This window comes from Trichoplusia ni, chromosome 9 (assembly GCF_003590095.1).
Source record: "Trichoplusia ni isolate ovarian cell line Hi5 chromosome 9, tn1, whole genome shotgun sequence".
Classification (NCBI taxonomy): Eukaryota; Metazoa; Arthropoda; class Insecta; order Lepidoptera; family Noctuidae; genus Trichoplusia; species Trichoplusia ni.
In genome coordinates, this window is record NC_039486.1 from 4,726,465 (window position 1) to 4,751,985 (window position 25,521).

The window sequence follows — 25,521 nt, forward strand, 5'->3', positions numbered from 1 at the left end:
AAAAAGAGTTGATACCAGCCTGTTGAAGTCCCACTGCTAAACCCAGGAATCTATTCATATAGAGGTTTGATCATTGATGACCACACGAGCTCACTTAGGGTTGAACCTAAATTCCTTTATTAGAATCTAACAAGATTCCAATATAGGGATTTAGGTTGCCTCTCGGTTTTTACTTTCACCATTTACCAGCGTTGAATTAAAATAAGAAAGATCATAATTGCTTTTCAAGGGTATTTTGCCTGCATCTGGATAGAACCTGCACCTTTCCTTATAAATATAAATATAGAAAAGCAAGGCCACAACGATGTTATTTAAATTAATTATCGATTCATTCTAAAACACTTCAAAATATTCAAAGTTCTGCTTTTTATGAAAAAAATCTTATCGTGTTTTTCTCTGTATTCTTCAGGATTACCCAATACCCATTCCTAATCTCTAAGTAATAGATATTAGGAAAATAAATTATTTTCTACTAAGTAAAAATTGATTTCTGAACCGTTTGCATCATTTAAATTACTTGTTATAGATCTTCAATGTAACTTATGTAGATAATAAGCAAGTTATCTTTACTTCGTGTCATTAAATTTCTTCTTCGTGTCTAAAATCTTGTCTTTGGTATATCATGTTACTATCTCACACGTTTTCTAAGAAATACAGTAAGCCTGTATCTTGAGTGTTGTTAATTGATAACTGACACTATTAACAGCACAGCTAACACTACAATCAAGGCCATGGCAACGATTTTGCTACTTACAATGTCCGATAAATGAATGACAGTTGGATTTAATTTGAAACTACTAAAATAAATGCATGAACTTTAAAGGACTTATTGCACTCATCATTCTAAGCAACTTTTATTTTGGAAACAATACTGTCTGTAATGATAAAATAAACAAAAATCATTTAATATTTTTAATATTAAATATTTACGGAATTTATCATCCCTTGCATCGCAGGGGATCGAACCAGCTAAGCGTCGCGCTTATTCCGTGGTGACCTCAACCATGCATCCATCCGTGCTAATACATTTCTAGGCACGCCACTCGACAAATGCATTTGTTTTTACGTTAACAGTATGTTAACGTCCAAAACAAACGGATGATCAATCAATATAATCATTCAATAGAACAAATTGGTTATAAAGATGAATAAAATGACATCTTTCAAGGCCTTGCGCGTATTCTGTTACAGATTTATATGACGGCAGAGTGATAGATCCTCATCGTCTAACGTTGAACTTTACAAGAGAATGCACATTGAATGCACATTGTTACGATAATCACTTGTTACAAGTGTTACATTGTTCGAGTTGTATCTTATCAATGATAATTGTAATGCCAGTGCATTTATCAGTCGTGAAAAAGCATCATATCTTAATTGGTAGGTATGCAATGAGTTTGTATTTAAAACTTGTTTATTACACCTGTTTATTGTTTTAAAGATAGTAGGGCATTTTGGGTCTTTTTTTTGTGTAAGGTACGATCGAGTTACATGTGGACACGTCACTGACAGCTGATTAAATTGTATCTTAGGCCATTCATTATGTGCCGGTGTCCAACTGAAAACCTTACCTGAATACTAGTTGGTCTAGTAGAATTAAGCGTTTAGCAGTGTGAAGTGAATTCCTTGGAACTGGTTTAACTAGTAAACGTTTTGGAAGTAGCCCCTATAGAGAAGAATTATAATAGATTGATACTGTTAAATTATCTGTTTAATACGTAATAAACTAAATGATAATCGAGTCATCATTGGCCTAGCCTTTTCCCAACTATGTTGGGGTCGGCTACCAGTCTAACCGTTTTCAGCTAAGTACCAGTGTTTTACGAGGAGCGACTGCCTATCTGACCTCCTCAACCCAGTTACCTGGGCAACACGATACCCCTTGGTTAGACTGGCTGTCAGACTTTTTTCAGTTTCTGACTATCTGTAACGACTGTCAAAGATGTAGGAATAACAGCTGGGACCCACAATTTAACGTGCCTTCCGAAACAAGGAGGAACTTGTTATGACAAAGATGATCACCCATCTACGGACCAACCGCGTCAAGCATAGCTTAACCTGTGATCGATTCACTTCGGTTATAGCTTATGATAATCGAGTCTGGTTAAAAAAGAACTAGGCAAATAAAAATTCAAAATAATAAATAATTTTGTATTTACCAAAATTATTTAATAACATGTCGGTATATAAAATATTGTTTTTTTAACAGATATAAGTCTCATTTTTGGGAGTTTTGATATTTGGTTCAGTTCTTATGCCAGCTTACAGCTGGGGCACCTTGGGAAGGCTGAATGACACGGTCTTGTTTTCCAGGTATTGCAGGATACCTTCCTCACCCCTGAAAATAGGAAAATTACGATTAGTTAGACCTAAAAATAATTGAATTTTTGAAATTAGAAATGTCAAATGCTGTCTTGATATTTTTAACGACTTCCGCAGTAATTAAATCCTTGTGTCGCGGAAGTTTCACAAACATACAAATGACGTACACAAAGAAACCCAGATTGAACTCATTCGAAATAATTTTTACTAATAGTAACTACTCATGTAAAAAATGTGAAGTGTTCGCATTCGTATACATCTTGTGCCTCCTCCTATCAACCAGGAAAGACAGCAAAGATATTTCATTAATCGGTACACGAATCAAATTAATGTCCAATGACACGACTATTAGGATTTGTCTTCTTAAAATTGGGAAATGGATAACTAAATAAAATATATACTCACAATTCGCGTCCGATTCCAGATTCCTTGAATCCTCCGAATGGAGTTTGAGGGGTCACGTGCTCGTATGTGTTGACCCTGGAAATATAAACTATTTATAAAATATATATAGATTCGGCTCGACGTCAATGCTAACAATAAAATATAACAATTTAAATTTTGCAAAATATTTTTAAGGTCACATCTCCTCTACTTAGTATACTTTGGTATCACTATTTCCACTATTAAATCAAAGTTAAATCAAACAGTCGATGAAATGGGGACAGCCGGAGACGACAGAAGTCCAAAAACAAATGAACTGACACGCTTCAATGAGAACGCACTATTTACTCTTCTTCTCAGTAAGAAGGTGATTAACATACCACATGGAACCAGCGCGCACGTGCTTGACGAAAGCCAGGGCGGTGGTGATGTCGTTGGTGATGACGCCAGCGCCAAGACCGTAGTTGGAGTTGTTAGCGCGGTCAACGACCTCTTCGAAGGTCTCGAACTTGAGGATGCTCTGGACCGGTCCGAAGATCTGATGATGGAAATAATAGTTTTTTCTATAGAAATAAATACATACATTGGTCAACTAGGTCTTCGATTATCTTCAGATTAACAAATTTCATAAATATTTTTCTTTTATTTTAAAGCAAAAGGTGTAAGGAACAAAATAAATCATCACATTTATCAAAAATATGTGTAAAAAATAAGCATAAAATATATTACGACTCGTGAGTTGCGTACATAGCAAAACATTATGATAATCTAAAGAATTTGATCACAAAAAATCCTTGAAGCGGTAAAACAAGTCCTAGTATAAAAACTACACTAATTTATTTATAATTCGCCCATTGACATGAGGTTGCGAACAAATTGACAAAAACTCGTAGATATTTTTACCTTCTGGATCATTCTTTTAATCGTTAGATATCCCATCCACATTATATTTAGTCAAACTGCTTTTATAATTCCTCTAGCACTTGGATTAAATCTAAAAAAGCCTATGCCTATGGTCCAACTGTAGTATGGTATTTCTGTATCTCTCACCTCTTCCCTGGCAATCTTCATGTCATCCTTGACGTCAGCAAAGACGGTAGGCTCTACGAAGAACCCAACGTTACCCTTGCGGTTACCGCCGGCGACGCAGCGAGCACCACCCTTCTTACCAGCGTCGATGTAACCCATGACTTTGGTGAACATCTCAGTGTCAATCTGTAAATAAAGTTATTAATCATTAGGATCGTCTCAAAAATGAAAATGTATGGGCTCTGAAGTTTATATCAATGTTAGTCATTGACTAACTCCGTCGTGCACAGAGGCCAGAAACATAATATATTTCAGTAAAGGGTCTGCCAACAACAATGGTGTAATTTCTAAATTTCAATGAGTACGAAATTTAGGATGGTTTTTAATATTTTTTTGCTTCAGGCAGGCCTTAATCAAGACCCGGTTTACCGCAAGCTATAGCTGTTTTAAACTGGTTTGTTACTTTATATTAGAGACAATTTCTTATCCAGTTACTTTTATATTCTAATGAATATTCTAGGAGCTAACCTGGGGTCCTTGTTGGACATCTTCGTAGGGGTTACCAACAGTCCTCTTCTTGGCGATTTCTGCGGCCTTGGCAACAAATTTGTCGTAGATGCCAGACTGGACGTAAGTCCTGGTGCCGGCTACGCAGCACTGGCCAGCATTGGCGAACGCGGCTCTGTGTGCAATTTCGGCAGCCTTGTCAACTGTAAACATTAATTACTTGTTACTGTTGTTAACCATCTTTCATCATCATCATCATCATCATCAGCATTAGTAGCCCGTTATGCAAGTCACTGAGTTTGATCTTCGGGTCTCCTTCTCCAATTCCTGCCCACTGCTTTAGGAATATCATCCCTACTTTTCCATTTTTGGTCAGAATTACTTTATGTTTTTTTTTTCAAAGCCATGCAAAGCATACAAATAAACATACATACAAAGAATGACATCCGACTTTATTCTTATACATAACTTAACATATATGTTTTTAATTATGCAAAAGTAGTAAAAGCAAGGTAGACGTTGACGGACTTATTTTCATAATAGTGAATACACCTATTAAGGTATTAAGGTAGTTAATATTATACAGATGATATGGAACGACATGTGCTCAAGGCAAAACCATTTATAAGTGTGGGTGGCTCTTAATACGTACTGTTTTATCCGAGTCAAAGGATAAGTGTTGTTGGTATTTATGTTTAGTCCGATATAAGTTTAAATGTTCCGTACTGAGATAAACTCAACAGATGTTTCCTTACATTGAACCTTCGTATTTTCTATAATTTGTTTATACGAATATATAATTTATATCATTTAAATCTAATATATATAGAAGTCACAATCAACAATAATAGTCAACATTATATTGTATAATAGATATTAACAAAAATATTTACTATCAGCCATTAGTGTCCCACTGCAGGCCAAAGCTTCCCTTCTTCAATTTATCTCGGTCTATGACTAACAGAGGCTAGGTCCGTGAATAGTTGAATAATTAAAAAGAAAATAATAAATTTACCGTCAGCATCGTTGAACACGACCAGAGCGCTCTTGCCACCGAGTTCAAGAGTAACTCTCTTAAGGTTGACAGCAGGAGCAGCGCTCAAGATGATCTTACCCACCTATTGAAATAAATTTGCATTAATTAGTTTGCATTGCTAATGTACCTACATGGCTTGCATCAAAACAAAAAAAAAATGCAAAGTCAATAGATGATGTTGTTGGTAAGGTAGTTATCACCTCGGGTAGAATTAAATACAATGAAAGTACACCATTCGTAAATAACACTTAAAATCAAAATATTTCTTATTTGCAAAGCTGAAATAGCTTTAAATTAAACAATCGCTTGAAACTTCATTATTACTCAATATTATGCAATACTTATTAATTGATAAGTGCTGTAAAATTTGCGAAAACACAAATCGTAAATGAACTTAAAAAATAATAATTGTTAGTGCGTCTGTATAAGTACCTAGACATTCATTTTGATATGTTTTCAAATCAATGTAGTAAACAAATAGAACCCAAATATTTTTAGGTTCATTTTGTTTGGCATCATCATTATTTTTAATCCTTACCTCAGTGGAGCCTGTGAAAGCAACTTTGTCGACATCAGGGTGATGGGTCAAAGCAGCACCAGCTGTGGGACCGTAACCAGGAATGACGTTGAGGACTCCGGCAGGGAAACCAGCTTCCTTAACGAGGGCAGCTACCGCAAGGGCGGTAAGAGGCGTCTGTTCAGCGGGCTTGACAACCACAGTGCAGCCTGTTTTGAGGCAATAACAGTTATTATTAATTGTCGAATCAAAGTTATCAAACTAAATTCCTTAATGTATGCATAATATTTATTCGTCCATAGACCGGTCGTAAGTCAGCAGACAAAACATTTTGGAAAATTTGTTTCGTTTAACGCTCTGTTCTTCTTGTAACTTGAAACAGCAATTTGTGGAAGATGTCTTACCGGCAGCAAAAGCGGGAGCGATTTTCCAAACGAACATGGGGATGGGGTAGTTCCATGGAAGGATTTGTCCACATACACCCACGGGCTCCTTCAGGGTAAAGGTCATCACTTCACCGTCTAAACAAAACAAATCAATTAACACATTTATTTAATTCTAGTTAATATTTACTATGCTGACTATCCTTGTTTGTTACTTAAAGTGGATACGATGCTAATTACAACTTTAAGTATGCGTCGTCGTCTTGTTGATAATAAAAATAAGTGACAAATGAGTAAACTTTTCTGCTTTTAAACAAATCTGGGTTTTTACAGCCAGTGTCATTTAGGCATATTCTCTACGGTGACATTTGAATGGATCACAGCCATAAGCTGCTTCTCAAGAAACAAATTTAAAATCGCCTAGTCAATTGTTTCTGGTGACCTTGAGCCGAATACATGTATCTTTAATAGCGGAAATATACCTAATCAGACGAAGATAAGATTATCTTTACACATCATCTGATAATATGACTTGTCGTCTAATAATGCGAGATTCAATATATGGATTGGAATGAATTGTCATTTTTTTTACATTACTGCCACTTCTGCATTCTTTATGTCGTAACTGCCTTTTGCGGAGAAACCTACAGCTATAAATATATTATTACAGCTAAATCTCGAAGATTTTTATCGTAATATATACTATCTGATACTTTTATTTAAATAATCCTTTCACTAGTTTTTATTTTACCTTAAATTTATTAAAAACATATGAATGATCTGATAGGTCTATGGGTAAATTTTTAATAGCTATAAGTAGAACATAAATTACCAGCGGGGATGGTGTTTCCAAGAATTTTGTCGGCTTTTCCGGCGTAGTATCTGAGGATGCTAGCGGCCCAGATGGCTTCACCTTCTGCCTGCTTTACTGGCTTGCCACAGTCCAGGGTTTCCAGGTCAGCCAAGTATTTGGCATCTCTTTCAAGAAGGTCAGCCAGCTTGAGGAGCAATCGGCCTCTTTGGGAGGCATCGAGGGTGCGCCATTCCGAATAACGGTGGAAAGCCTTCTTGGCCGCAGCTACGGCTAGGTCGACGTCAGCCTAGGACAACAAGGAGTCTTTTATCAGTATCATTCATGCAATCTTAAAAGGAAGTTATTCAAAACTGTCTGTTGGTTCTAGCTTCCAAAGCAGATCAAAATAATAATATATTATCTTGTTCATAAAAAACCAGGTTTGCAAATGCATTCATTAAACTATAACAGATACAAAAATACAGTACGAGATAATGTATTTGTTGATAGCAGCAATGACAATCACTTTTTAAAAACAGTTCATTAAAAGTTCAATAACTTGCTGATAGTGAGATGGGAGAGTGCATTTAACGTTCGTTTTGCTTTTACTTGAAAGGGGATTTTAAATTACTCAACGGTTAGTTAGTCATTCACTTCAGGTCAAATCAATTGAATCAATTGAGTCTACAAGCTAACACTGGAACTTGGGGAGATGTCTTGGTCTTGGGATTAAAGTAAGGCTGTTTCTGTGGAGGGAGATGCTGCTCTATCAAATATAGAGAGCCGTCTCTTTTTCAAATATGGGACTACTACTGTAAGTCAGGACCTACAATAAAATCAGCCGAAAGATCGGTGTTTCCGTTCGAGGTACAATTAACTGCAACAGCAACCAAATATGCAACAGTTTTTTAAGAAATACATTTCGGTCTCCAGTCCCGTGGATGAGATTGTGATAGTTTTAGATAATGAGACTACAATATCCCAAAGTCGTGTACTCTTGGCAGGGATTAATGTCATCATAAATTTATCCCAGATCAAAAATGGCTCTTGGGTGAGATGATACTTACTTTGTCACCTTCAGCAACCTCTGTGATGACAGTCTCATCTTGAGGGTTGATGGTTGGGAAGGTTTTCTTGCTCACGGCGTCCACCCACTCATTGTTGATGAACAACTAAAGAATAGAAAAAAAAATGGTATTAGAAAGTTTGAAAGAATTTTACGACAATCCACTGAAATATTAAAACGCTATCTAATTCGTCCTCAAATACATATCGTTTTGTCTTTACTTTGAATCACAAATTGACGAAGACAGTACGAGACTGGACGACTTGTTAATTGATTGACGTTTTAGTATAATATGAGATACAAACATTTTGTACATTGTCAATGTACTTCTGTTAATAGAGTTGACCTGAAAAACAGATTTGTTTAGCGAAATCAAATCAAAAGAAGGCCTTAGCTGCATACGAGTATATCATTTTATTAAAATAAAGCGTAGATAAAGGGCGTTAAGCCGACAGCGACTGATAGCTATAGTGAAATGCAGAAACAGATGGCCTGTCAAATAACATTTGTAACCACGGTGGGAGATAATTACAACAATAATTATAAATAGTTTAAACTTAGAATAGTTAAAACTGCTGTTAATAGTTAAAAATCTAATGAAGCCTAAAAAAATTGTTTAATCTTAGAAAAGGTGAAAGAGTACTTTTTATCACGAAACCCGACGTTTTTACGAATAGAAACATAAGCAAAAACTAGTTGACCATTTACGAGATTTTAAACTGGATCAATTTCTATTGAACAGTGTTGTCAAGTAATCGTTACAAAGCAACGTAATGAAAACCGATTTAAAGCAAGTACAATACATATTCAAACAAATCACCTATTGTGGTTTTATAGAGGCAATTGAGTCGCGAACAGTTTCCAGTATATTGCATTGTGTACACCACAATCGTAGTAACTACGGCTGAAATTACAGCTCGCAAACCATAGTTGGAAACACGTAAAAGCAATTGAAAACGACAAAATACTACTTGAAACGTATAAATTGTTTTGTGTTATTGGAATCTACAAGTATCTTATCAATATAATTAAAATTTAATACCAATTATAATGAACAAGGTAGATAGCATCGAAATAGAAGTAAAAAACAGATTTTTTATTAACATAATATTTGAAGCAGAATAATGATCAGGGTCAACGTTTTTATGGATTTAAACAATTCATAGATCACTAAGGACCGGCAATTTTTTTCGATACACGTATTTTAAAAACTAACTTCTCATGATATCCAGTAAATATTTTATTCAATGGTTTTTCTAACATTAACACTAAATATTAAATTATTAATTATTCAGTAATAAATAAAACTAACCTTAGTGTATTTGATGTCAACTTTAACCATTTTGATGCCGGTTTGTCTGCACGTGTGTTCACTTCGAATCCCCCGAGTAAACAGTGCTCGCTCACACCGCTCCACGAATAAATATTACGTAAACCATGTGCTAACGAAAATATAGATAACCCGTCCATAACAACAATAATAATATTTGAAACTCTACGGAGTTCCGTACAAGTTTATGATTAAAAACAAATGAGATCGTCATTTGTTTATCTGAAATTCCGAACTTGGCAACTAGACTTATAAAAAAAGTAAAATTCCATATTCGAATAGGCCTCAGCGCATGCGTATCAGAGATTTCGTATTTTTGTTTATCATTCGCGTTTCTAAACTATTGATTGTGCGTTTATAAGATTAGCTTCAAGAATTATTATTATCAGATTTCGTTGATAAGTACCTGCGTAAGTAGTTTAGTTCTTTAAAAGTGACCTATGCTCATAGATTTAGTAGGCAAATGCCGTTAAATACGCCCAAAATGAAAAAAAAATAAAAATTGTATTAAAAAAGGTTTGAAAAAAAAACTTATCTAGTATAGAATTAAACGTTTGAATAATTAGTATTTATTTACTGAGATAAGTGTTTTTTTGTCAATGAAAAGTTTTAAATTAGTCGTTTTTAACACCTAAAGAATTTATAAAAAAAAATGGGAAAAAACTACTCTCTTCTTTCTAAATGATCCTTCTATTAACGAATGTGGACAGATCGAAAATTAGCATAATCAGCAAATATTGTTTAAATAAAAGACAATCGGTAAGCCGGCTTTAAATAAGGCCGTCGACCGGCTTGTGGTTATCTACATGAATAATGCTGTAGAGTTTGTTTTTTTGTTGGAACGCACTAACCTAAAGCGCTATTGGTGCGTTTTTTTAAAATATTTATTGAGGAAGGCTATAGTATTATAATAATAAAGTATTTAATAAGAGTCTGTTACAAAAACGGGGACAAGTTTCGTGAACTCTAAAACTATTTATCCGATTTTAAATATAACAAACTCATATCTTCCTGAAGACGCTTAACGCTCTAATACTAGGAACCAATGATCCGATTTAAATAATATGGCAGTGTTAGATAGCTGTCTGAGTTAGTCTATTGGATGGGATCAATAGAAACAGCAATTTAAATCAGTGCGCAGACAAAGTCGCGGGCAATAGCTAGTGTTATATAAGTCCTCAGATTAGCACGCATGGCACAAGTGTTCATAGTTATTCTTAGTCACCAAGTACTTACTGTTTTGATCCGATATGGCATAATTAGTTGTAATGCATCTAACAACATACTGGCACAAAGGTGGTTATGCCTTCGTTATCTTTTTATATTAAATTATTAAAATATAAAACTGTTATTGCTACATTAGCAAAATTAATACTAGGTACTAAGGATCGATGCTGACCAAAACCAAGAGTAGAAATAATTTTTTTATAGAAGTCTGAGTATATTTTGTTACTATCCCATTGCAGAGAAAAGTCTTTTCTTTTCTTTCCCTGCTTCCATTTACATCAGTCTATGCCTGTCAGGTCCAGATTTCCGAGAAAGCATAGTTATGTTTCTTTCGTTCTTACCTTTTGAACCTGGCACGAGATTTCTTTCGTAATTCAACACATGGCTTTTTTTAAGGCGGGAGCGTCTTAAAGTATTTGATTGTTGTGACGCGGGGGTTTCCACTTACATTTAAGTAACATGCACGGAGACATCCAGACTTAGAACGAGTACTCGTACTAGCTTGTTCTACGCAGGGATCTGGGAATGTGAGGATGTGTTTGGCATAGTAACCTTTACCACTCAGCCAGCCGCTAAAACGAGACCAGTGGGTGGCTGCCTTTGCCTATCAAACTTATTTCGCATCCGATACGAGATAGAGAGTGAGATGTGACCAAGCCATTTCCATTTAAGTTTGACTGACTGTAACTATAAGTCCAATATTAAGTTTATGAATTAGGAGGTTTAAATATATAGTATCAATCTTCTGAAATGGGCAATACCTTAACAGTTTACATGAAGTCAAAAATGCCCTGTTATCAGTAAACACAAGGAGAGGTCTAATTAAATTAGTCATATCATGAATCAAAGAATTCTCTTATGTGTTTCAAAATCAATTATCTGAAGAAGAGATAGGCATATTAAACTAATAAAACAGATAACAAGATTACGAGTGATTTTGCATAAAAATCAATAACGTTGGGCAATAAGTATTCAATTCAATGATGTTTAGTTTGATAGGAACATTTTGCAGTTTTGTATTCTCTCATAGCTCCCAACGGTAAAAGCTGGTGTTTTAAACAAAATGATTCGATATTATTACATGTCCATCTTCTTTTCCTTGCTATTCTGTTTGGTTCCAAAACAGTAATGAGATAAAAACGGCTCCCGCAATAATGTATCGATACAAAAGTCCTTGTGTCGCGGAGATTTCCCCAAATATTGTGTAGCACATAGAACACCTAGACCCGAATCATAGATGTCGCGAATCAAACAGTGTTTGTTTGATTCGCGACAAAGTCAAAAATTCATTGATATCATTGCAGATCTTGGTTTTGAGTTGTGTCTCCAATGTGTGTCCAATTTTATTCAGTTCTACCATCATCAAGGGATTCATAGTTCTTTTCAAAACGATGTTTAGTATTATACTCGAAAATTGCCCCCTATCTATAAGTTTCTAATGGTCAGTCGAAAATCAGACGAGAAAGCAAATTCTCTTTTTTGAAACGAGACAGCACTAACACCGCAGGTCCTCCGTTATTACTAATAATAATAAATTTACGAAGATAATAGAAGATGTATGAAAGTCACCTAGACTTAACCTGCAATATCTTGTGAAAGGGCATAGTTTTATTCGACCTATCTACCTACACAATTATTAAATTAAAACATTTAGTTATTAACATCAATGCCTGTACCATAAAGCCCTAAAGAAGAATTGTTGAAGATGTGGAAGTAAGACGGCGAGTAACATGGCGTAGCGCCATCTCGCTTGCACATCGGCTACGCTTCTGCTTCAATAGCCAATGGTACAGGGACAAATATAAACTTATTGTACTTCTTATCATAAGTGTCCTCTTCTTTCAAAGGTCTGTATTATCAAGTATTGTTGATATGTATAAACAATATTGAGTTAAATAAAAACAATGATAACAGACAATTATTCCCTCAATTTCTTATCATCGAAGTAATTGTGTAGATAGCTATTGTTGTACTTAATAAATTGAATGTATTCGAACTACTTGAAAATACCCTTCCTAAATAAAGGAGGTTCTTTGGCACCGTAAGGGCTATTTAAAAATCGATCAATTTATCATCATGGCATTTTTTTCGCAAAGCAATAAATGAGTTTTTAATTTCAGGTTATATTGCAAATAACAGTTGTACCCGTAGTTGTGAAGATATTAATAAACAAATTGTTACCTTAGATTAATGTTATTTGCAAATCATCAACGTTAATGATCGAAATTCTCAAAAATTCGGATCGAAAATTGCAAGTAACAAGACATTTTTTTTTGTAAAACGAAACCAAATAATTTTTAAGTTAAATACATCATTCTTGACACCTTAAATCATATATTATATGCTTCAAACATTTGTAAATTTATTTTGGGTAGATAACAACATTATAATTGGTCGTTAAGATAGCGATGTTTTGTTTTTCATTTATTACTTTAATTCAGATTAAAGTCACAGTTTGATCGGATGAAAGCTTATAAAAAAGTATAGCATACGTAAGTGTACAACATTATCAGGTCTTAATCCAAAAATACCATGTTTTGAATTTTGTGTGAACTCTTAATTCCTGCCACCATCATCAAGTAAAACTGTTACAGTCCAAAAGAGACTATGGCTCAGAGAGCCGAGAAAATAATAATAAGACATTAGATAATTGGATTTCAATTACTCACTTTAATTATTTTCCCCAGGTTTAGACCCAGGCCGGCCTTTAGTATCGGCCTACGGATCGCGGCAGTTTCGCCTCGGACGCGATGATGCTTACGTTGTACACGTAATACACACAAACGCTGGTTTCCTTGGAGAAGATGGCTTGGTTGGGCATGCCGACTTCTGTATTAATGGGGGGCGGTTGCAGCCCGGTTGCCATGGACACGTCATGCGTAAGTTACCTGAAGATTATTCCTTTTAGGCATAAGACTACATACGGTTCCCAATTGCCAGTGTTTACGAGGTTAACCAAACCCTATATAGGTAGACTGGTAGTGTAAGAGAATACTGATTTTTCGTGGAGGCAAACCGACCTCATAAGAGTTCTAAACATGTTCTTGTTGTTCAAATCCAACCGTAACTCAAAACTATGTAGTGTCAGATTTTGCTTTTAAATTTGTAAAATAAAATAGTCTTAATTAAGATCATCAAACAAATCCCATTTTGGCATAAGAAGTGGTATTGTGTAAATATTTTTATATGTATTATAAATAAACATTTTCTGCCCGTTGTTTTCAGGTGTGGCCCGATGCAGTCACTTCATGAGTTCGTGCTATTTCGCGGCTAGTGTGAGGAAAAAGAGACGTCTTGTCGGTATCCCATGTACAAGTTCATGTCCTAAGGAGAAAGGACACTGGGGTATTAGGTTCGATCGAAAAGCCGTTATGTTGGGGGATGACGTACCTGATGGGTAAGAAACTTCTTGGATATACGTTTATACATACTCTCTTTTGCAAGCGGCTTCATCGGCTTCGACGTAATAGATCTGTGCATCCAGCCAGCGAACCAGAAGGCGGTATTATAAAAATTACCCTACCCATATTCATCTTTGAATGGTACAATGGATGGATGTCTCCTTCGTGGACATCGTACTCCTACTTTGTTTTTCTTAATATCGTTAGCCTATCTAAATCTTTACCCGTACTAAATTTAAAATAAAGATTTGTTTGTAAGTGGTTCAGACGTAGGAGATAGGTAGATAAATTTTCAATACAAAAGTAGCACGGATAAAGAAGACACGTAATGCAAAAAAGCAAATCAAAGCGAATGTAATTGCGGAAAAGTTTCATTCACTTTAGATGAATTGGCACATTTTTGTCCAAATTGGTTCATCTGCCAGTAGTTACAAATGTACCAAATCATTCAGATAAGACCATCATGTATAGAATATCCCAAGTGATAACAATTTACATTATCATTTGTATCGAGATCGAGGCGTAATGTCGAAACGACGTAAGATATAGAATAATCTAGATTCGTATCGTATGTGTTAAAAAAACACTTCACATAAATGTGAAGAGTATTCAAGAGGGCTATATTACTTGACAATGGGGAATATGCATGATTTATTTTTTATTTTTTATATGTTTCTACTAGTTATTACATTACCAAACATACAAATATCACGTCCAAAATATAAACTATTATGCAAAAAATTAAATATTAAAATCGCGATCAATTTAAACGCGGCCATTTTGGCGCGCTTGCTCGTGACGTCACCATCAGACACACGAGTTCGATGTCAACAGCAAAGTGATTGGTTTACAAAATTACCAAAAAATAAATAAAGTGAGTGAATATCGACTTAATTACCATGGAAAAGCACAAAAAACCATATTATAAATATTGTGTCGTTCCTATGTGTCCAAATAACATCAACACTGCACCTGACAAAGTGTATTTCCTTATGCCGAAAGGTGAAAATCTAAGGAAAAAGTGGTGCAAGGCGATGAGAAGAGACAATGTATCGTGTTTGAGCTGTTTATACTGTTGTGAAGATCATTTCAATGTAAGTAAGGATATCAAAAAAGTAAAATACATATACAAATCATTCTTACTTTTACCTACCTACTTGTTTTGTTTACAAACCTCTACAAAACATAACCTAGTTTACAAAAAGTTGTAAAGATATTATTAAAAATTCTTATTCGATATTCTAAATTTATCTTTATGTATGTATAAGTATTATTCATGAATAAAAACATCTAAATTATTGGAGTAAGAGGCAAGTTCGAGAGTAAAACGTCGATTTTCGGAAGATTATCCGACTGCGCTTTTACGAAACCGGTTTCAGTCATTCTCTAAGTCCTTCTTCACAATTAATTAATATTTTGAACACATAAAACTATTAACTCAAGATAAAAAAACAGCGACACAATACAATAACAATTATTCCTCCAAAAAGAAACCATACAAATAGCTTGTTGACAGCAGACGTCTCGTGTAAAACTGACGTTGCGTTTCGAAAATTTGCGCGGTAATTTCAAAACAGCCACTTTTTGATGATTAAATTTCATTATTAAATTAAAATAAATTCTAAAAATAATTGTATAGTGTGTTTTCAGTAGCAATAAATATTACAAAAAAAATATTTTGTCCATATTTAAGTCACGTGCATATTCCCCATTGAAGGAGTTTTGTTTTAGTGTTACTTTCTAATATATTGCCACCTGATTTTCAGATATAGAGGCTAATTGCAGTGTAATGTACAAGCAAGAGTTCTGCTCTTTCATTCTGGATTCGATTTTTATTTGACTATCCTTGGGATATTTCCTTCTTAAAGGGGGACTGTTACATTTCAAGAAGCGACATACACAGTATCCATAATAGTTGCTTTGTAGTAGGACTTCTAGTGATTTTTCTTTTTTGTATATTTCGTTGTATACTTCAATTTAAAGCATCATCTACGTTGATACCTTATCACTTAACTTACGCTGCGTTTCCATCAGGGATGTGTAAGGATGCGTAGCGAGGGAAGTGTTTGTAAAGAACCAATAGAATCATTTACCTCGCCTCGGCCAGCACAGCTTTGGTGGAAACGGCTCAGCGGACATCCTCGCAGGACACATTTCCATCGCGCACTCTGGTGTAAACGCAGCCTTATACTTGTGTTTATTTACCTACAAATATTATGATCCATAGCGTTTTCCACGTATTAAAGTAATAAAAAGATTTCCAGATACTTTCCAGGATTGATTAAAGGTAAAATGCTGTTCCTTGTTGCAGTTCTCGAGGGATGTACTGCATCAACTTCGAGCACAACGAAGACTGCCCTTTCGACTAAGCATGTTGTAGTATCAGAAGTAGAAGGTACCTACCTTACGAATGCGCTTAGAATGTCAGTTAAATGTTTTAAGTACACAAATCCAAAGTAAATTGTTACGTTATTTAATTTATTGTATTTGTTAATTAAAGTAAGTTGTTTTAAATTTTTTTAACTTGTTTTTTTTTCTACGTAATTTGAGGTGATTAAGTAATTTACTCTTTATATCTGAAGTTAATTACGTATTTTGCAAGAAGAAACAAAAGTTGTTAAGAAGAGCTTAATCTCTTAATTTAAAACAAAGCGCCTTAATCCCGTAACATAGGTGCTACTGCTTATATGTATTTTGCTATATGAAAAATTTCAGGCATTCTTAATACCTATTTGTTTCCTTCATGTTTTGGCTAACTACACTTAAATATCCGTCTATAGACGTGACCGGTGACAGTATATGGTAGTAGCTAGCTATTTTTTAGCACACTTGGGATCCAAATCCTTCCACGATTCTGTTCTTCTGATTCAAGGTCTATTTTGGGACAAATGAAACCAACCCGCGCGGTAAGCCTAAGCCCGTGTCGCCACCGCTTGATAGGCCCACAAAATAAAACATTAGGTATTTAGTCCAATAATTAACTTTATTGAGTAAGTTAATCTTTTTTATTCACAGGAAGCAACATAACTTGAATATTAGCACAGGAGAAGTTACACATATCTGAGTAAAACATGCTCTTGAAATTCCACGTCCCGAATAAAAATGTACCGCCGAAGTATTGATGTGTTATCGCTTCGATATCAAGAGTGTATTTGTAGTGACCCTGTAAAAAAAACGTGTAAAATAATATATATCATATAATCGCCATCGAGTTTTGTGGTTCTTTTAATCAACGGTTTTTTGCTTTTCCATATTGGCCTTGCTTAAGAACATGGGAAGGAAAAGAATGGGCTATTATTTTTAGTTGTTATTTAGGCACGGAGATGCTGACTTATTGACTTACTGTCTTGTTGAGAATGTAAAAATATGTGGAGGAAAATATTTTGGCGTATTGGAATTCCTATTAATATAATACTGAGATATATTAATATTTGGGAGAATAGTGCGTTTCAAAATTTTAATGCATCGGTTTCGCCCGCTGTTAAATTTGTCTCGGGCGCATCTGCCCCAAAAAATATTCAAACGGGCGAATCGACTACTTACCCTTTAAAGCTTACAGTACAAATATTTTTTCATTTCAAGATATCTTTAAATCCTAGTTATCTTTTGACTAATTGAAGATTTCTGTAATAATTGACAATACCTTTACTACCACGCAATCCTTCGTCACATTCATAAGCGTCCTAATCAAAGGCCACAGGAACAGATGTTCGCACGGTTTCTTCACATGCAACCTCAAGAACTCCTTACCCTTAGATATAGCTGTGATCTTGCCCTGTGGTATAAAATTTTGTAATTGTAGTCAGAGCGTTTTCTTTAAGTTCTCAAAGCAAAAAAAAAAACCGTTTTCTTAGGAGTTCATAGCTGTCCGTCTCGTTGCCGATGTGCAAAAGGGTTTTTTTCTTGAAAATTGACTCAAGTACTAATGAATTTAGTAGTTGCGAGTTTCATAAGCATTCAAACCTCACACAAAGACACCCAGACTCAAAATAAGCAGAATCACTGGTATGCCTGTTCTTAGGGATTGAACTCGAACAGGTCGAGTGCAATGTGTTTGACGTAGTGACCACAACCATGGGGCTATCCGTTATTCATATTAAAGGGGAGGTAAGAAGCCGTCATCACTTCTTATATTAAGACTATCAGCTGTAGACATAAGACACCGATCTCCGCCGTCGACAATTTACTAGTTGGTGGTGGGGCGGTGACAGTGAAACACTTGATAAAGTGATGTATTAAATTGTTTACGTTAATACTTACTTTTGTTGGTGACATATTCTGCAAAACGTTCAAGTCATATTCTACTGTGCTGCCATTTACTACAACTGCTTTTGAGATTGCACAATCTTTTTGTTTCGGACCTTTACACAGTTGGAATTCTGTTATAGTTAAGTTGAATTTTCCCTGTAAATTCATATCATTTTTTATCATTATTATAAAAAATCCTAGACTAGCAAAAGATATCATGGCAGGTGACAACATGCGACCTTTGCCTCGCAATGAAACAAAACGGATTAAAAAAAAGTTACAATTTATAGAGCCGATATTATTTTGTTTTTCTTACATATTCCTTCGCGGGGTTTGCAGCTACGCATCCTAAGGCACACAAAATGATACAATGAATCAACATTTTATTCTTGACGTTAAGTTTTTGTATCAAAGGGACATGTTCAGCGTATTATGTCGACTGTTGCAATTGAAACAGAAAAGTAAGTACGTTTTTTGATTAGAAGCCAATTAAATGGTTCGTTGAACAAAAATAAATTATTGTTAATAGTTCTACGGTTATATTTAAATGGGTATAATTTATATCAGTTTAAATAAATGGGGTACAAAGTGTGTTCTAAAAATTGGACAAAAGTTTAATAAATAATTGGTTGTGTGGCAAATAATGTTTGCTTTTATTTTTGCCATATAATTGTCTGTTGTGAAACACAAGAACGTTGTTGAAAACGATTAGACTGGAAGCCGACATCAACATAGTTGGGAAAAGGCTAGGACGATGATGACTTACATACTTCTTCGAAGAATTAGAACATTTGAGCATAATAAACCGAGCCAAAAATGTAAAATAATGTGTTATCACATTGTTTTGTATCAATCAATGCGAATGTTTGTATAATAAATGAGGTATTAATGCTATTTTTAGTACCACATAAATAAACGTTGGTTATTTATCAATTAATCGGTTCGTTGGACTTAATAAACTCTGTCATTTAATGATATGAACGATAGCAGTTATTTGTTAGCAATTATTGTTGAATTCAAGGTTATTTTCGTATACTAATAGATGCAAAACACTTATAGTAGTTTATTATATTTTTCCCTTCGATGGAAGGGTTTTAATGCTAATTCTGTTTCTCTTTATCTGTATCTGTTTATACCAAAACGACAGAACATCCATTTCCTTTCATTCTTCTTCTGACTCTATTAAGTTTTATGCAACTCATTGACAAAAAAGTCTCATTTAGGCAACTCATTGATAAAAAAATTGCAATTACAAACCCTTTCTTATAGGCTTCCTATTACGAAGGTTAGGTTCTCAGTCCGTCTATCCGTCCGCCTGTCACAAGGCTGTAATAGATTATAATTATAGATAGATAGATAGCATAGATACCAGATAATGTATTTCAGCTACAAAAAATAATAAAAAATCGATGTTCAGGAAGCCTTGATGCAACTTTTTCTGGAGAAAAACTGTCAAGAAAATTGGAAACTGAAACTCTATTACAGCATAAAAAAGAGCATCTATGTTTCCATTACCTACGGTATTTGGAATGGTAATCGTCGATAACTGAACTCCACTTATTATATTACAACAAGATATAATTTTTGTAATTTATGTAGAACATTAAGCATAGCCGGTTTGTTGGGCACAAATGCTGGCAATTTTGATGGATTGATAAGCCTAAGTTACTAGCTATGTTTAAAGACTTTTCTAGTGATAGAAAATGGTTATTAGAGATTGTAGCCCTTATATGTTATCTGTTCACTTTTTAGGAGCCCATCTTACTGATTGCCCTTGATACTCGATACTCCGGGCATCAACTTACATTCACAGGGTAGCCACATTGGCTAGATGTCAAATGAGATTTGCACTAAGACAACCGCGTATTGGTAATTAGAATAAAGCGTCTCGTGGTGAGTCCGGAAGCAGAGGGCGGGACAAGTTCTATTCCTAGTAACTCGGCTCCATTTAGCCATAGATCGCATTAATGGAAGTAGGAGAAGATTTTGCTCTGCAGTATTTAAGAAGCTCGTTTTATTATCAAATTATAATTATAATTATTTTAAATTTAATAATTATGCAAAAAAAAACAACTTTTATAAAAACATATTTATTTCCCATTTGTTTTGTTCCCTATACCGCTTGGTTTTGGTGACACTGTGAAGTTCATGGTGCTGCAGTGCATGTTACAATTTTCATCATAGAACAGAGATTTAAAAGACCAGTTCCCATACATAAATTTGTGGCCATAGATCCTTCTCACTGTAGACTCTATGTTTAATTGTATGTGGTAATTCCCCTGGAAAAGCGACAAAATTAATATAAAATAGGAATATTTTTAGTCTCGGTAAAGCTCATAAACTATCCCTACGAATATTATAAATGCGAAAGTAACTCTGTCTGTCTGTCTGTTACGCTTTCACGTCTAAACCACTGAACTGATTTCGATGAAATTTGGTACACTGATCGAGTTGACCTTGAGAAAGTTTTTACCCCGGACTTTTGAAGAGTTCTCTTGGAAACGCGATATAACCGACCTCGACGCGGGCGAAAAGCTAATAGTCTATAAGGGAACAAAAAAGATACAAACGAAAAATAAGTTTTTATTATAGTTTTGCACAGTTTTTTGTCTGAAATATAGTTTAAAACACTAGTGTTAAATCAGCTGGTCTTAACTTAACACACAATTATTACACCATCTCAAATTACGAAGATGATGTTAAATTAATGTTATAGAAGTATTGGAAGAAAATATTCTCTTTTAAATTTAACTGGCAGGACTCAATGAAAGATCCAGACCTATTTTTTTCAGAAGTGATTCACAAGAGACACTTCAAATCAACAATATTTCTGTAAGATTTAACTCTTTGACTTGTATTAAAATTACATTACCTTATATACTCCGCAGCGGTTTGCAGTGCTTGAGTTTAAAACCATATTAAACACTGGCTTGAAGAAAACATTCTCACATACATTCTTTATTGGAAATTTTATTATTTCCATATTGTTAAGGTTACCTATAACCTTACCCTAAAAGTAAAATAAGGTATATAATTAATGTTATAAAATACAGGCCTGTACCTAATTTCTCCAGAAAGGAATATTGTTAAAAAGAATTAACAGCTCCTATCCAATACAGGTAAAAAAATATTTTCTAATTTTTATTTATATTGCTCTAGGTATTCCCTTTTTAATTTTTAAGACTACAATATTGAAAGAATGAGACATTTCATAGTAAAATTTCCACTTACTTTGACGACACTCAAATTTTCTTTTATGACAAATTCCAAGCTTAATGAAGTACTGTTGAGTTTGATATCAGTTATATCTACACAATTCCTTCGTTTCGGACCCTTGCATAATCCAAAATGCGTAAAGGCCAGGTCATATTCTCCCTATAAAATGGTTTATATATTAGTACCAATCCGGGGGCACGGCAGTGCAAAAGCCAAGTCTCGGTTAAGGTGTCCTGTTATTACTTGAACTCCTCCGAATATGCAGTTTTATATTTGTATCTTATTGTGCTCATGACCAGGTCACTGTTATTGTAATGTAAACAAGACTAATATAGTCACAAAATATTGATTTATTATTACCAACAAATTAAGTTGAACAGGACTTGGTTCCTATGCGATCTCAAAACTTTTTAGTATGGAAGGATTGCGTTCTAAGACTTGGGTCTTTTTACATTTAATGTTTTTGGTGGAATGTATATTTACTCTGACCAGAGTTTATTTACGCTACGCTAAAGACCCGAGTGCGAAAGAGAAAGCTTTTGAGAATAGGGATGATGACTGGGTATAAAAAGAAAAAATCTCAGTTAGATAATAAGAGCAAAGTGTAGAATAAATTAATACTTACATAATCTGACGTATACAAAGCTTTAGAAAAACAAATTATTAAATAAATGATTACGTATTTGATCATCATCATGTGGTTAGAAATTGAATGATGTTAAAATATAGCTATAGCATGGTTTTTCATGGTCCAATAAATACATTTAACTCAGTGGCTTTGTACAATCATTTAAATTGATAAATCATAAATCAGATAAAATTCAGAGACACCAATATAACAATATAGATTGCTGAGTGTATATTTTGAAATGCTTGTTATGCCTCATTTTATTTTTTGTCCAAATCCATGCCATTGTCTCTAAAATATTCTTCTGTATCGTTTAATTCTGCTCATATTTTTTTGTTTATTCAACTCAAACACTTGTTTACCATATTTCCATTTCACTAAGCAGATGGCTCCAGTCCACATGAATATTAAATATAAGCTGGATTAATTAAAACCTCTCGCACACGTTTAGTTCATGTTCGCTGAGGTAGAACATGAACTAAAATGTTGTGTTTATTCATTAATATTTAGGTGGTAAATGTATTAGTAATATTTGTCAAAACATATTAAAAACTATCAATATGTACAATACTGTACTGACTGTACTGTACTGACAATTAATTGTGAGGTCCACGAAAGCTTGGCTTGAGTCTGGGTGTCTTTGTGCATGCGACTTGAATGTTTGTGAAACTCCTCAACTGAATTAATTGCAGCGGGAGGTATTTTTTTTAAATATCTTCTAATATATAAAATTCCCGTGTTACTATGTTAGTTACCGTACTCCTCCGAAGCGGCTTAACTGATTTTTACCAAATTTTATATGCGTATTCAGTAGGTCTGAGAATCGACCAACATCTATATTTCATACCCCTAAGTGTTAAGGGTTGCTCACACTAAAAAAAAATATATTATTTTTTGGACGAAATTTTTTGTTTTATTGTTTTGAAGCAATAAAAATACATACAACTAGAAAAAAATATATTCGGCAAAACAACGTTTGCTGGGTCAGCTAGTACATACATAAAATTTTAGTTTAAGGAGAGGATTGTAAGATTATTTCTATGGTTAATAACATTTTAAAGCGCTTTGTTAGTACTGTTCGTATGTTCTGTATACATGTTGATTATAGTACATATTACATTGCAATTGTTTCCATACATCATCGTATGGAAGGCCATGTCGCCAAGAGTGTATTCACTTGTAGGGGAGAACTTCCGAAAGCCTTCTTTGATACTCAATGAGAAAACATAGTGGTTCTGAAATCAAAAATATTTCGAAAATGATGATAATTGCAGTGGCATCCAATGATACTATTACCACAGGGGGGGGTGTTATGAAGATTCGAATGACGTTATTGCGAAGCAGGCTATTTCGGAACAAAAAGTGTGGTACTTAAAATAAGCGTGCGTCGAAATATTTGAATCTTCATATCACTCCCTGCCACAGGCTAGTGGTGTAGAGTAGTGCAATACCAATATAAACATAATGACATTATTACCTTTTTAACCACACAATCGTCTGTGACTTTGAGAAAACGTTTAAACATTTCTCTGATGAAGTAATGGTCACAAGGTTTCTTCATTTGGAAAGCCAATTGATTCGTCTCTTGCTTGTTTCTTATTGCTGTTATTTTGCCCTAGAAGCACAAAATTATGTGTCTGTTTTTAAAGGAATACTGCATATTTAACAGAACTGGTGATTCGATGATTGTACTAAGTAAAAAGACAACCAATAGGTGTCTGTGGTTAACGGATTGCTTAAGACTGGAATACTCTTAAAATATAATAATTTTGAATAAAAATCTCGTCGGCGCTGCAGGAGAGATGGCATTATGGATGTATTCCGAAATTCCCGTTTCGGCTTAGAGCAAGATAAAAAAGCATGAAAAGATTTAGGTAAGCTTATGTTCAGAAGTGGGAGATTCAAGGCTATAAAAACTACAATGATATTTAACTTACAACTGTCAAAGCTACAGTTTCTTTGACGAGCAAATCGAAATTCATTGTGTTATCATCAGGCGCGTTTACTTTTAAAACAGAGCAGTTTTTACGTTTCGGACCTTTGCACGTTTCGAACTTTGTAATTTTTCCTGTATAGTAATATGATCCCTGAAAATAGTAAAAAAGCTGACAATTAATATTGTAGTAAGACTTCATTGTCGATTCAAGAATAGGTTACGTTAAAGTAAGATTGCTTAAAGGATTGCAATCTCTTGGCATTCCTGGCATTTTGTTTTACAACATTATAATAGTTTCACTTTATATGGTGCCGTATAGTGACGACCACTACAACCCGAAGATCTACCACCACGTCTTAATGTAGTATTATAACTATTATATATAGAAGCGTGATAGCACAACACTCGGCGAAGAGCGGCATTTCTCATTGCCACTCAAAAAAATCGATGGGCGTGAGATCTCTGATTTTCTGCTTTTAACTCTTAAACTAAAACTATAATTGCAGTTGATGATGGCAGACGCCGTACTGTATTGCGCTGTCACGTTTCCAAACTTTCTTTTATATATCTAAAACATAGCGGTAGGCCGAGAGCTCAGTATTCTTGAAACACAAATGTTGTAGATTTACTTACTGTAGCGGAGTATATGAAAATGACCAACAGAATCCATTTATTCATGACGTACAACTAAAACCGAAAACCTTAGATGGATTGAAATATACCATTTCAAAATTCAATAACAATGTCCCTAATGTATGATCTCGTTATATATGATTATGTATTAGATACAACCTTTATGTTGTTGTGATCTAAAATACCATAAAATTATAAACATTATTGCCGCTTAAAAAGTCATTAACTTAAAATGATTTCACAATATCCTGTGGTTAGGGTATTAGCAAGAGTTGGATTACTGGTCCACACTAATTCCACTTCCGAGGACTACATAATATATGTTACGGACTAAAAGCGAGTTAGTCCGACTCCCAGTCTTACTGAGGGTATCGAAGGAAGAGGTCAGATAGGCCATCGCTTCTTGTAAAACATTGGTACTCAGCTGTGTCACTCGTTCACAGTGGCAGCTAGACTGCTGATGACTTTCTTTCTTTCTTTTTAGCACTTTTTTCTAGTTGATACGATGCTATTATAATTATTGATAGCATTTGCTATAGTATTGCTGGTCATTAACATTTTCCTTATTTGTAACACGCAGATTCATCCCGTATTTCATGAAACGGGTACTACCAAAGAACTGAGCTTGCTTGCAAGTATAATTGTGGGTCATAAAAACTTAATGAATTTTTAAAACTACTTTTAATTCCTTTTCAAAACTCTTATGTAAAGCACATAAGGGTCAATGCTCACCGAATTGCAGTACGGTGTAATATTCTAATTCAATATCAACTGACAACATACATTGAGGTTTAGTGATAATAGGTCCTGCCTTAATTTAGACTTGTCAAAGATTTGGTTTAGTAAGAATGATTTTGGTTTGTCT

The 25,521-nt window shown here is 34.4% G+C and overlaps 4 protein-coding genes across 4 annotated transcripts in view; 1 reads left to right on the forward strand and 3 right to left on the reverse strand.

Moving 5' to 3' along the window:
• Nucleotides 1-16,394, forward strand: part of LOC113497202 (lipase member H-A) — a 30,098-nt gene extending 13,704 nt beyond the window's left edge. The window contains exons 5-7 of the mRNA XM_026876627.1: nt 13,282-13,473; nt 13,820-13,991; nt 16,307-16,394. Coding sequence (XP_026732428.1) covers nt 13,282-13,473; nt 13,820-13,991; nt 16,307-16,364 — 422 coding nt within the window. The 3' untranslated portion in view covers nt 16,365-16,394. The remainder of the gene's footprint in view (nt 1-13,281; nt 13,474-13,819; nt 13,992-16,306) is intronic.
• LOC113497201 (aldehyde dehydrogenase X, mitochondrial-like) lies at nt 2,198-9,451 on the reverse strand. Its single transcript, XM_026876626.1, has 11 exons — nt 9,350-9,451; nt 8,039-8,143; nt 7,011-7,278; nt 6,200-6,316; nt 5,817-6,004; nt 5,258-5,360; nt 4,264-4,445; nt 3,757-3,921; nt 3,087-3,244; nt 2,728-2,802; nt 2,198-2,338 (listed from the first exon to the last, which is right to left on the reverse strand). Exons 1-11 carry the CDS (start codon nt 9,377-9,379, stop codon nt 2,263-2,265), a joined length of 1,467 nt encoding a protein of 488 aa, XP_026732427.1. The 5' UTR covers nt 9,380-9,451; the 3' UTR covers nt 2,198-2,262.
• Nucleotides 16,395-16,923: 529 nt separating the features above from the next.
• On the reverse strand, nt 16,924-18,625 carry LOC113497404. Its single transcript, XM_026876949.1, has 4 exons — nt 18,560-18,625; nt 18,256-18,399; nt 17,639-17,770; nt 16,924-17,158 (listed from the first exon to the last, which is right to left on the reverse strand). Exons 1-4 carry the CDS (start codon nt 18,623-18,625, stop codon nt 16,991-16,993), a joined length of 510 nt encoding a protein of 169 aa, XP_026732750.1. The 3' UTR covers nt 16,924-16,990.
• Nucleotides 18,626-19,660: 1,035 nt separating this feature from the next.
• LOC113497405 lies at nt 19,661-24,069 on the reverse strand. The gene is made up of 3 exons (XM_026876950.1): nt 24,025-24,069; nt 23,515-23,702; nt 19,661-20,547 (listed from the first exon to the last, which is right to left on the reverse strand). Exons 1-3 carry the CDS (start codon nt 24,067-24,069, stop codon nt 20,334-20,336), a joined length of 447 nt encoding a protein of 148 aa, XP_026732751.1. The 3' UTR covers nt 19,661-20,333.
• Between the last annotated feature and the right edge of the window lie 1,452 nt (nt 24,070-25,521).